General features: G+C 51.0%; 2 protein-coding genes across 5 annotated transcripts; one reads left to right on the top strand and one right to left on the bottom strand.

Moving 5' to 3' along the window:
• The first annotated feature begins 1,554 nt into the window (after nt 1-1,554).
• On the top strand, nt 1,555-2,781 carry MCCD1 (mitochondrial coiled-coil domain 1). The gene is made up of 2 exons (XM_081043950.1): nt 1,555-1,779; nt 2,295-2,781. The coding sequence occupies exons 1-2, from the start codon at nt 1,615-1,617 to the stop codon at nt 2,481-2,483; spliced, it is 354 nt and encodes a 117-aa protein (XP_080900076.1). The 5' UTR covers nt 1,555-1,614; the 3' UTR covers nt 2,484-2,781.
• A 9-nt stretch (nt 2,782-2,790) lies between these two features.
• DDX39B (DExD-box helicase 39B) lies at nt 2,791-11,943 on the bottom strand. 4 transcript variants are annotated; one of them, XR_013992997.1, is made up of 11 exons: nt 11,818-11,943; nt 10,269-10,600; nt 9,350-9,477; nt 8,963-9,055; nt 7,779-7,962; nt 6,635-6,753; nt 4,556-4,687; nt 3,840-3,949; nt 3,599-3,724; nt 3,341-3,488; nt 2,791-3,007 (listed from the first exon to the last, which is right to left on the bottom strand). XR_013992997.1 is itself a non-coding variant. In XM_081043915.1 (11 exons), exons 2-11 carry the CDS (start codon nt 10,477-10,479, stop codon nt 2,991-2,993), a joined length of 1,287 nt encoding a protein of 428 aa, XP_080900041.1. In that variant the 5' UTR covers nt 10,480-10,600; nt 11,818-11,943; the 3' UTR covers nt 2,791-2,990. The 4 variants fall into 4 exon arrangements, 3 of the variants coding, with proteins under 3 accessions (XP_080900041.1, XP_080900043.1, XP_080900042.1); XM_081043915.1 differs by having other exon boundaries at nt 3,599-3,743; XM_081043917.1 differs by having other exon boundaries at nt 3,599-3,743; nt 11,645-11,829.
• Nucleotides 11,944-12,185: the final 242 nt, after the last annotated feature.

Raw genomic sequence — 12,185 nt, 5'->3', positions numbered from 1 at the left:
AGAGGTGAGGCCAGAACTCTCATTTAAGACTCTATTAGAGATTCAGGGATAATATAAAATTAGGTAATCTAGTTTACATATATTTAGCTTTATTCCTTCGTTTCCATGACTCTGAGACCCACAGCTCATCCAATGGATTTGAATTGACCCACATACTAGCCCTTTCTTTAGCTCTCACAGAGGAGCAAAGCCAAAATCCACTCTTTTCACTTATGGTTTAGGACTATTTGCCGTAAATTGTTGGAGGTTATTCCATTTTAGAGCTCAACATCCTAAAATGCTCAGATGGCTGAAATGTCTAGTTTTCAGGAAGGATACTTTATTAGGTAGAGCATCATTTAGATTGTCTTACAGGTTTCATTTGTTATTTAATAGATGCCAGTCTTGCTTCTAATTTATAAATGTGGTTAGTTTCAATGTTAATTTTTTTGTGGGTTGTTTAACCTTATGTTGGATAGTTTCCCATAACTAACAACAGTAGTTTGGGCCTCTTTGTTCTAATAATTGACTTTGTCATGCATACATTGCAATTCAAATATGAATCATGCATAACCCTATCACTAAGAGTCATGAAAGCTTCTCCCCCAAATTTTACAGAGGTTCATGGTTCTTTTTCCACCAAAAAGTGGGAACATGTCAGCTAATGGAGATTATGAGGTCCTTGGCCTCATCTAAAGGAGCTTCATCCCAAAGTTTGAGCCACTGACCTCAGGAAGGCACCTCCCCTCCCCATTCCGGACCGCTACACCATGGCCAACACCACCTCCCTTCCGAATTCAGCATGATGTTCTAAAGATAGCAAATTGGTTTGCAGCTGTCTACTCTCCAGCAATCTTGTTTTGCTGAGGACCTACCTTTTCCCAGATGACCAGAACCAGGACCATCCTTTCCTTCTGAGCCATCTCTGCCCACAGGGGTGTGGTGTGCCCTCTGGTCACAAGATGACATTGCAGCACACTGCAGGAAGCCACACACACACACACACACACACACACACACACACACACACGCAGTACGGACAAAGCCTTTGTTCTAATGCAGTTCTGGAGGGAGGGCTCACTGGCTCAACACAGCTTGAGAGCTGTACTGGTGGCATGCAGTCTGGAGCCAAGAATACAAAAGATTCAATGGTGCCGAGACCTGCCAAAGGTGGCAAAGCCCTACAAGCCATGCACAAGGTCATTCTGGGCCAGCAAGAGGAAAGGAAAATAAAGGGGAAATCAATAGTTGGGCCAGGTCAGTGGGTTAGAACTTTCAAGTCAACTAGACTGTGAACCCTCCAGCTGTGGAGGCGCAGAGCAGGCCGCACAGATGAGTGAGTGCTGAACACTCTCTAAGCCAGTTTCCTCATCAGCAAGACCAGTGATGTAAGTCTCACCTTGCAGAACGGAGTAAGAGAAGATAGTGCTAAGCAACAGGTAAGACGTGGTAGGTTAGGCACCAGGGTGCTTCAGCAGTTCTGCTAACCTGGCAGGTAGTTTCCACATCAGGTCTAGCACCAGGCTGGGCGGGAGGTGGGGGCGGGGGCCGGGCCAGGCACTGAAGCGAGGCCAGGCCGGGTGGAAGCCAGCTCCAGGTGGTTGGGCCGCTCACTCGCCTCCCTGCCTCCCCGCCATGGCCCTCCCTCTGCCCTGGTTCTCCCGATGTTGCAGCCGCCGCCTGCCGTCCTGGCCCCTGGCTGCCGGGGGCTCCCGGACATACTGCTCCCAGAGCCCCAAAGCGGGCGCAGACGAGCCGAGCAGCTCCACGGGCAGTGGGAAGATGAGGTCGCCCACCAAGGTAAGTAGCACCGAGTCAGGGTGGAGCGCACGAGGGGAGATTTGTCCTGGGGTCCAGGGAAATCCCGTCTCATCCTGCACCCGACCTGACGGCAGACACCAATCCAGACCGCTGGAGCTCATTGCCTAGTCCCAACCCTCAGCTTCCCAGCACCTTGCCACCCCCACCCCACTCCAGACCTGGGCCCTCCCGCACCCCTCCCTTCCCGTAGTCCACGAAGTCCTTGAACAGGAATTTCCCCTCATTTAACAGTTAATTATTAGTGGGGGGGAGGGGCAGTTCTCTCCTTCACGTGACTCCGTATCCTTGTACAATGGGTCCGCTTACAGCCTCTCAACCAGTGACCCCTAACTGCCCCGCTAGAGGCCTAGGCCTAAGACAGGAAGTACCTTGTATTTGCAGTAGATGACTTCAGAGTAATGGGGTACAAAACAGGAACAGCATAACTGCCAACTTCCAGCGGACCCCAGCCCAGGTCCTGGCTGATGGCGCTCCCCCATCACCCCCACCCCCAGGGCCGGCAGCCCAGCCGCACAGCTGAGCTGGCACAAGCGGAGGAGTTGCTGGAGCAGCAGCTGGAGCTGTACCAGGCCCTGCTCGAGGGGCAAGAAGGGGCCTGGGAAGCCCAGGCCCTGGTGCTCAAGATCCAAAAACTGAAGGAACAGATGAGGAGACACCGAGAGAGCCTGGGAGGAGACACCTAAGCCTCCCAGAGCTCACTTCCCCTCCAACACTGGAAACACTGCGCATTGCCCGCCCTGAGCCCTGCGGTCATGACCCGCCTCTCTCAGGCCACTATGGAAAACAGGACACGCCTCCACGAAGGGCCAGAAATTGGGAAGCAGTGACCTCTAGTGTTTTTAGCCATGTCCCCACTTTGACCCCTCCCAGAACTCCGCCCCCCAGCAAGGTATAAGTCCTTACAGGAATACATCTCGGACCACACCCTAAAATAACCTCACCCCAAGTCCAATAAAGGGAAGGAGCGTTTACAGATACCACAGACACATGTGTTTTTTAGTTTTGTTAAAAAAAAAAGTTCTGACAAATCAGGAAATGGGGGTTTAGAAGTGGTGATGCAAAAGAGGGGCGTGGGGGGTGGGGTGGGGGCTGTCCGGGGAGGTGGCAGTAGTGTCTCCTTCACCCCCACACTTGGTGTCATCTCCTGAAGAGGGACAGACTGTCACATTCCAGAATGGGAGATGAGTCCTCTACCGTGTCTGTTCAACTGAGGAGAAAACACGGCACAATTAGAATACGACATGAAAAGCAAAGGTGAGGTTGGCACAAACACCCACGCCCCTTCAGTACAGATGTTTGTGTCGTGGGAGGGTCCAAAGCACAGACCTGGAGGTGCAAAAAGGGAAATCATCTGACAAGAGACCCCGTATAGAAGTCAACTAAACCTCCCAACACAGCATCGAGCCCCGGGGGTGAGAACTGGCCAGGTGTCCACTGCGTACTAGAGCCTTTACATACGTGACAGGACTTCAGGAAAACAGTGAGGAACAAGGAGACAGCAACGCGAGTGAGGAGTTAAGGTCACAAGAGCAGCACTCACTGTAAGAGGAGATGTCGATTTCCTCGGGCAGCTCACTAATATTGACCTCAAAGCGGTCCTGCACGTCATTCAGGATCTTGGCATCGTTCTCGTCTGACACAAATGTGATGGCCAAACCCTTGGTGCCAAACCGGCCTGCTCTGGCCACCTGGAGGACGACAGAGGGGAGGACTAGAAGACCCCAAAGATGGAGACCCCCGAAAGGCGGGATGTGGGTGGAAGGCACGGGACACGTGGGGTGTTGCCCACTGGGCCTACCCGGTGCAGGTAGGTGTCAGAATCCTCGGGCATGTCGTAGTTGAAGGCGATGTTGACCCGCTCGATGTCCATGCCTCGGCCAAACAGGTTGGTGGCCACAAGAATCCGTCGTTGAAAATCTTTAAACTGCTGATACCGAGAAAGCCTTTGTGAGAAAGGAAATTAGAAAAATGTTGCGAGTCTCTCCTCTCAATGGTCTCCTTTCCTCCCAAAGACACGGAACAGCCCCTCGGCAGCTCACCGCTCCTCCTGGGGCATCCCGCGGTGGATGGCGATAGCCGGGAAGTTCTGCTCCACCAGGAGCTGCGCCAGGGCGATGCAGCGCTGCACGGACTTCACAAAGATCACCACCTGGGCGTGGGCGTGAGGCGTGGGCGTGCATGTGAGCACGTATGTGCGCATGTGAGCGGGTGCGCACATGTGCTGTGTTGGGGGGTGTCCGTGTAGGTGGGAGGTTGTGTGAGTTTTCAGTAATTACACTCTTCTAAAGGAATTCCTTAGTCCCGGTCATATTTTCCCTTTTCTGCTCTAAATGTAACTTGACCCGAATTCTAGAAAGCAGTTTTTAGTGCAAATGAACCACATAACAGGGTAAAGTGATGGAACACTTCTCCTCAGTAAATAGCACAAGAAACAAATGTAAGAACCTAACAGGAATAGGATCGAGATACTTCAGGACTTTTACAACTTTATCAAAGGGTGAGGTTTACTTTATGTGCTGAAGTTTTCACTCATTGACTGAAAACCTGTCTGCCAATGATGGAACAGAAAAGCAGTTCCCACCTTGCTCGTTGTCAGCTATAAGACATTTACGTTATTTTAAAAATCTCACTGAAGAGTTTCTCCACCATTCTCTCACATCACGGCTGTGGTTCCCTGAATAACAGGGCAGTAAATACAGGTTTCTGCTGTAGCCGGAGACATGCTCAACCCTCTGCTGGACCCTGAACAACTGACCTGGTTGAACTCAAGGACATCCAGAAGGTCAAAGAGCTTCCGGTTCTTCTCGTTGTCCTTCAGTTTCACGTAGTACTGCTGCAACCCATGCAGCGTCAGCTTCGTCTCATCATCCACGAAGATCTCCATTGGCTGGGGGGGAGGGGGAGGGATGGGGGACGGGAGGAGGGCAGAGTGGGGGGGTTAAACCTGGGGGGGGTGGAGGAAGTTGATCTCCAATACACCCCATGGGGGGATGGGGAGGAGAAAGAAGATTGAAAACTTCACCGCACCCCCCAAAACACCCACATTTTAATATGATCTCTTCCACATTAGATCTAATTTCCTTTCTATCAGTGGAGTTCTAAGACTGCCCAACTGAAAATTGTCACGGGAAAGGAACTTTGAGGGAGGAAAAGGAGCAGTGAAACCACCCAATGGCAAGACACCATGCCTCAAATGGAGGTGGTGACGGAAAAAACAATGGGAGAAGGTTCTCAAAGAGAGAGTATGAGCCAAACACCTGGGAAATGACTGGAAATACTGACTCGAAGTCCGAGTAACTCCGTTAGAGTGGATGTAAGAATATGGGGGAGGGGACAAGGACTACTCCATTCAGAATCCTCTCAACCAGAAGGATCTTACCTACGTTAAGGGAATGCTACTACATGCATAATCAAAATGCCATGAGAAAAAGCAAAAATTACTCAAGATGAGTAACAACTTGCCATTGACCACAGTAAATAGTTTAGATGAGACTGGTCTCTGAACTAAGAATCAAACCATCTACAGTGTTACATGGAAGGTGGTAAGAAATTCAGAGTTGCAGATATGCTTTTGTCTTTTCTAAAAAACCAAACAACACGACCCTTGAAGGGGAGAAAGGTAGCGTAAAGAGACAGACGCTGACACAGGGCCCAACTCCAGAGCCAAGTCTCCGAGCACTCTTCACTAACTTGGGAACACAGTGAACCTCAAGACCCAGGCTCCAGGATTTCGAGAAAGGACATGCGTGCCACGGGAGACAGCCAGAAGCCGATCGCGGAAGGCAGGCTTTCCAAAAAGGAGTTCCAAGGCCTCCTTCCAATCTAACTGTAGCCCCAAACACAGCTAGGGGTTATCAGCCCATGAAAGCAGAGCAGGGAGGTAAACAACACGCTCCACCGCTTATATGACGGGCCCACCTAGCCCCAAACCCTAACACCCACCTGGTTGCACCCAAGTGGAGCTCCTCACTTTTATCTTTCCTATACCCCTCTCCCGAGTATTAAAAAGAAAAAAATCTATCACCCCATTCAGGACACCCCTCCCCACCCAACACATATGGGGGGAAGGGAGGAGCACGGCACGCCTTGGGTTCAGGAAAAAAACCGGGAACGGAAAAAGAGGCTGGTTTGGTCCTCAGCTTCCTGGTCACGTTTCCTGCGGCCTCCGCTGCCGCCATCCACCGCCGGGTGCCGTCCGCATTCCCCCGTCGCGCCACGGTGCTTCTCTGCTGCCGGCTCACATCAACCGAGGTTCCAGGAGTGCGAGGAGGTGCGGGTGGGAAGGAGTAGGGGATCGGGGACTGAGGTGCCAAAGGCCCCCACCCCTGGAGGTGGGGAGGGAGCAGATTCATTTGTGCTGTTTGCTCTTCTTACGGACATGCCCTGCCATCTGTCTGTCCCTCTCTCGCTCTCCTGCCACCGGGAGGTTATGAGTTTGGGGGGGGGCAGAAGGCTCCAGTTGTATGCTTGATGCCACCGTGAGGGTGCGTGGCTGTAGGGGATATGTAGGAGACGATGGGTGGGGAGTAGGGCAAAAAATTCTGCCCTCCCCCAAAAGGGAGAAGAGGTTCAAAAACGCCGATTCAAAAAAAAAGTCGAACACTACCCGCTCTCACGTTAGCCCGACCAAGTCTTCCGGAATTTCCCTGGCACCCGCGCAGACCCTAACACTAGCTGGCTCTGCCTCTGTGTGTCTTCAAGGAGTCATCACTCCCAGATGGGCACGTGCCCCCTTCTTGGCGCTTGAAGGACCAGGGAGTCTGGAGGAAGCGGGCACGGAAGGGGAGGAGGCAGTGGGCGGGGAGTGGAGGAAGAGAAGGTAGAGGGTATTTACGTCTTGCATGAACTTGCGGCACACGGGGCGGATCACTTTGCTCAAGGTAGCACTGAACATCATGACCTGCTTCTCGTGGGGGGTCATGCGGAATATTTCCTGCACATCCCGACGCATGTCTGCAAGAAAAGGAAAACAACACTAAGGCAAAAGACGCCTGTGGCATAAGCAAAGACCAGAAACAGGCTTCCCAATGAGGTGAAGACTGGTGTAAATGAGGAAGGACTTAGGCATTTCAAGGAAAAATTTGGCCTCGGGTCTCTATTTTCTCCCACCTTCATGAAATCACATCTATAGTAACAATACGATAGAAAGAGCAATGAATCCGATTCCAGCTGAGTTTTAACCAGGCAAGAAATACAATGAAACCCCAAAGCCCACAGCTGTGAAAGGGGATAAAGCCCACTACAGAGGTGCCCAAGGCAAAGACCTTTGAGAAACACTTTACAGGGCCCTTCTCCCTCCCCCCCTCCCCACGCCCCAGCTGTTCCAGTGCGTCCCATACTTCCTCTGGATCACTTTCCTATCCAATCAGGCTAACATGACATCTCTACCTGGAGGCCACCTTAGGGCTGCCATCTAGAATAGCCCGAGACCATCTGGAATGACTCGTCCCTGGGGCTATGTCATTCACCAAAGTTGAGTTCTTATAGAAAATTGTCCTTAACCCCACTTAGCACACCAGAATAGTAAGCCACAAACTCCCAGCCACACTCTCCCTATTAGTCCTAGACCTGAAGCCTGGAGGTGTATTCAGCTACAAATTCTCCTACTACATGCTGTGCAGAGGATGGCAGGAGGCCGGCCGTCTCCTCCTTCAGTTTAGTGCCCCCAGTGACACCAAGTACAGGCCTCTATAAGGAAAGGGCACTGGTGTAACTGATGTCTACCATCAGCAGAGACCCTCCGAGTCTCAAAGACAAAGAAACATCCAGCACAGGAGGGAGAACAGGACACCCTTCTCCCTGCGCACCAAGGCTGCTTCCAAAGCATCACGCAAACCAAGCAGGGAAGGCAGAGCCATCAGTCATGGGTGATAGATTAAGAGTCGTCCTGGCACAAAAGTGCTCCTATATGAAATAAACATCATTTGGCTCCAAAAGGCAACTCCCAGATCACCAACGCACGCAGCACTGCCACTCACCGAGCTGTTCAAGCATCTTATCACATTCATCCAAGATAAAGTGTTTAATGTGTTTGAGGTTGAGGCTCTTATTTCGAGCCAGGGCCAGGATGCGGCCAGGGGTCCCCACGACAATATGCGGGCAGTTCTTCTTCAGCACCTCTTCATCCTTCTTGATAGACAGACCACCAAAAAACACGGCGACCTGCCAACCAGGAGAAAAGTGTCTCTCAATGAAGCAGTGATTCCAATCTTCCCACAGTTCCCATCCTTTCAGTTGATCTAAGCCAATTCGTAGAACATTTCAGAGCTAAAAAGAACATCAGAGATCATCTAATCTAAAATTATTCTAGCCCCGAACACTGAAGCCAAGAAACAGAAATGACTTGCCCAAAGTTACATGGCTAATCTGGGCATTCAGTTCTCTGACTTAATCTAACAATGTTCCTTCCCATGACTCTAAAGCCAGGCTTCACTGTAGGAATGAGAAGAGCAAGAAATCACCGAAGTGTCAAGTACCACCAAAAAAGTTCACGGAGGGGCGGCCAGATGGCTCAGTTGTTAGAGCCCGAGCTCTGAACAACAGGGTTGCCGGTTCAATTCCCATATGGGCCAGTGAAATGCGCCCTCCACAACAAGATTGAAGGACTATGACTTGGAACTCATGGGCCTGGAGAAACACACAGTTCCCCAATATTCGCCAATAAAATTTATTTCTAAAAAAAAAAGTTCATGGAACATCAAGTTTTCCCAACTCACCCCAAAGTTTTAAAATCCTCTGCACAAACCCTATGAAGTCACTGATTTGGGCTAAATGTATTACTTCATGTTAAAACCGTTAGGGGAATAGTTGTTGAGGATCTGGGACTTAGTTCAGAATTAAATAACACCAAAAACTGCTTTCTAGTTTCAAGGGAGGAAAAATCCATCAAAGGATATTTACACAATGTGCTAAAAAGCAAGGCAAACTAAAGCATCTCCAAAATTAGAATACAGCAAGCCTCTCTGAAGTTATAATGCAAACCCAAATAAGCCTTAGAAAGTACATCTCTCGTACACACACGTCTGCAGGAACTTACTGCCTATTACCCCTGAGTAAGGGCATGCGTAGGTGTTTAACATCTGTGGGCCAAGAAGATGGCTGGTCTACAAGTCTCCGATTCCCCACACCCGCGACTCTCCCGAGTCTTTTTACCCTGGCTCACCTTGACATTGGGCATGTACTTAGAGAAGCGCTCATACTCCTTGCTGATCTGAAAAGCCAATTCCCGAGTGTGACACATCACCAGCACAGACACCTTGGGGGGGAAATAGATGGAAACAGATAGTATACCTGCCTTCACTATCCCCGCTGAGGTAGTCATTGTCATAAAAGCACACCTGGCAGATCATAAAGGACTTTAATTCTGAGGTCTAAATCATTAACCCCAGGATTACTATGACATATTCCCCATGGTCCTCGATCAAGGGTGACAGAGATCATCTTAGCAACCAGCACTCACAGCTCTGAACGCATCATGTAGCTGAGACAAAAACACCCTGCCCAAACATTCCTAACCACAATGCCCTCCCAGCAGTGTCCCCAACTGTACCTGCCCGGTAACTGGCTCCAGCTGTTGCAACGTGGCCAGCACAAACACTGCTGTCTTTCCCATGCCTGACTTGGCCTGGCAGAGGACATCCATTCCCAGAATGGCCTGCGGGATGCACTCATGCTGGACTAAAAGCAGGGGAAAAAAATAAATTAGGCTTCGTCTCCAGATAACCTTTTCCGCCATACCAAACCCATTTCTCACCACCCAATTCTTAAGTGGTTCTTGTCAACTTCCAGACCCTTTCTATCTTGCTGCTCCCTCAGTCAAATTCATCTCAGGCCCTCCTAGTTCTTCTCGCTTTAGCCTCCTCCAACTCCAGCCCCTGCCCCAATCCTAATAACCAACAGTTCACCTTGGTTATTAGGTTTTTTGGCTCCTGACTCTGTCCCTATTTTCCTTAATCTTAAACAACCCATGACATATGAGTGCCTTCCACAGGCCACTTCTCCTACTTAGGTTGCCATGCTTTGGGTCATGTAACCCTACAACCTTGGACTAAATTAAAGACTTGGTACCTGACCCAGAAGCCAGCCATCTTTAGACCAGCAGTAAAGGTTTCCAGAGACCAGAACTGGCCTGGCACAGAAGAGGAGGGCTAAAGGTACAACGAGCTCCTCTCCTAAAATTTAAAATCACAAGTCAAAGTGATAAAACTAAACACTAGCAGACAAGGAGAAAAGCACAAATGGCAGGCCTCCCAGGTGCTGTTGGATCACTAGCACGTTCACGCTGTCATGAATAAAACACCAGCCTATGTAAACTTCTTTCACTAAAATAATGTTTGGTACTTCCGGTACTTCCTTATTTTCCGCTCTATCCGAAATACAAATCTGTGCCACTGAAGAACCATGAACACACGTGTTTCTAGTATCTTTAGAGCGCCTGACGAGTACTCTAAGCCCAAGAGAAAATTTACCTTCTGATGGGTGCTCAAAGCCACAGTCAACGATGGCCCGGAGCAACTCTGGCTTGAGCAGGAAGTCGCGGAAGCCAGAGCTATGGATGGAGACGTAGGAGCCCTTAACATCCTTCTTGGCAGGGGCCTCAGCCCCGTCTCCCCCAGCTGCTGTCTCCACCTCGTCATCTTCATAGTCCAAGAGCTCGTTGTCCACGTCGTTCTCTGCCATAACTGGGCCGGCAGGGGGAGAGGGGGAGGGGTCTCTGGGGGCCTCAGCAGGATAAAGGGAAAACAAGGAAGGAAAATGGGGGCTTGAGAAACGGGAGGCACACTAATTTCTGACGGAAGAGCTAAGAAAGAAAAAAAACAGAAAAAGACTTGTCAGTCATGAGCAAAGCCTTCACCACCTCTTTCTATCCCCGCATCCTTCCCACTGTCCCTAAACTATGAAACCTCTACCTGGAAATAAAACTAACAACAAAAAACAAACCATAAAAGCAAACTTAATACAGGAAATAGGAAAAGGGGTTCCAGGGGAGGTGGTTAGGGCACACGTTCCCAACAAGATGAGCATCAGAGTAGGAAAAACCACGAAGTGGGAAGGGAAAGACCAGCTTATGAATTCTGATCTGCAAGAACAATCGTGAGGAGCAAAAACCGGTCACGACAAGCAGGACGTAACCAACGACCTGCAGGAGTGGAGAATGAGACGAAGACGAGTCCCGAAGAACCCCCCAGTTAGGCCTGGGCTTTCCCTGGAATGTCAAGGCGCCAACCCCTAACCTGGCAGCCATCAGCCAAGGGTGACGGATTAAGGTCCTCACTGCGCAGCGCGCGCTTCCCAGGATGAAAACCTCGGGCGGCTGCCGCCCGCCTCCCACGGCTCCCCGGCCTCCCACTCCTCAGAACCTCCTCCCGGGGCTTCAAGAATCTACGGAACGAACGGCGGGGCGGGGAAAGAGACACGGCTCGGTCGTTAAGTATTCACCAAGTACTAACTGGGAGACCGCCCGGCTTTAACACAACAGTCCCCAAGGCCGCAGGTCAGCGCTGCGTGACTCCCCGGTACGCCTCCTTTCCGAACACACACGCTGACACGCCTCGAAAACATTTGGAAAGCGTTCCCAACAAAGGTGGGCAAGGCGAGGGACGGAACGTCCAACCGGGCCGTAAGCCGGCTCTGCCTGCAGCCGCCGCAGCCCGACAGGACCCGAAACTGAACCCAGAGAAGGCCCGCCCTCCGCAAACGCCCCGGACCACAGGACGCCCGGCGCCGCCTCTCGTCGCCCGTCGGGCCTCCAGTAAACGAGGAGCCCACGAGAGGAACCAAGAGCAAAAGGAACACAATGGCGCCGAGGCCACCATCTTGTATCGGGCCACTTTAGCTTCCCTACCTCCCCCCAGGCGCTCTTTGCTCTCGAAAAGGATGAGGGTGATGGAAATAACGACCCAACCAGGCCCCAGCGACCAGACCATAGCCTGTGGAAGGAGTATCAGGAGCCCATGCGATAAGATGGCTTCAACGAAACGCAGATGGAAATGGATGGTACCAAAGGCCAAACCATACCTGAGCAAGGCCAACGCGTATGGCGGCGGCAGCAGCGACGAAGGAGGGAAATCTGCCTTCACTTCCGGTTCCCGGCTTCCCTCGACCCCGGCCTCCCGCCTTCTTGGCTGCCGGCGCGCATGCGCAAGGAACGGGCAGAAAGCCCTTCCACGGGTCTGTAGCTCCGCGCACTCCGCAGTTGCCTTCAGAAAATGCCTGTCTGTAATTATTTTAAAAGCCACTTCCAACTCCTCCATTACTGTCAGAAACAAATGGCATTAAGGAAATTAGTATCCCCTTGCACTGATATCTTTATTCTTTTGTCCTGCTCTTCTTCACGCCCCTCACTTCTTCTTTTATATTCTTGCCACGCAGGTCTTGTCTCTGGG

This window comes from Rhinolophus hipposideros, assembly GCF_964194185.1.
Source record: "Rhinolophus hipposideros genome assembly, chromosome: 3".
Lineage (NCBI taxonomy): Eukaryota > Metazoa > Chordata > Mammalia > Chiroptera > Rhinolophidae > Rhinolophus > Rhinolophus hipposideros.
Note: the sequence above shows the minus strand (reverse complement) of the source record. Positions and strands in the feature narration are given on the sequence as shown.

Bases quoted from the DNA above. Each gene is read 5' to 3' on its own strand.
- MCCD1 (XM_081043950.1), top strand. From the start codon at position 1,615: ATGGCCCTCCCTCTGCCCTGGTTCTCCCGATGTTGCAGCCGCCGCCTG. The intron at 1,780-2,294 runs GTAAGTAGCACC...CCCCACCCCCAG, and splicing joins AGATGAGGTCGCCCACCAAG to GGCCGGCAGCCCAGCCGCAC.
- DDX39B (XM_081043915.1), bottom strand. From the start codon at position 10,479: ATGGCAGAGAACGACGTGGACAACGAGCTCTTGGACTATGAAGATGAC. The intron at 9,056-9,349 runs GTACAGTTGGGG...TTCCCCCCCAAG, and splicing joins TGGAGCCAGTTACCGGGCAG to GTGTCTGTGCTGGTGATGTG. The intron at 4,688-6,634 runs GTAAATACCCTC...CCTCCCCCCCAG, and splicing joins GCCGCAAGTTCATGCAAGAC to CCAATGGAGATCTTCGTGGA.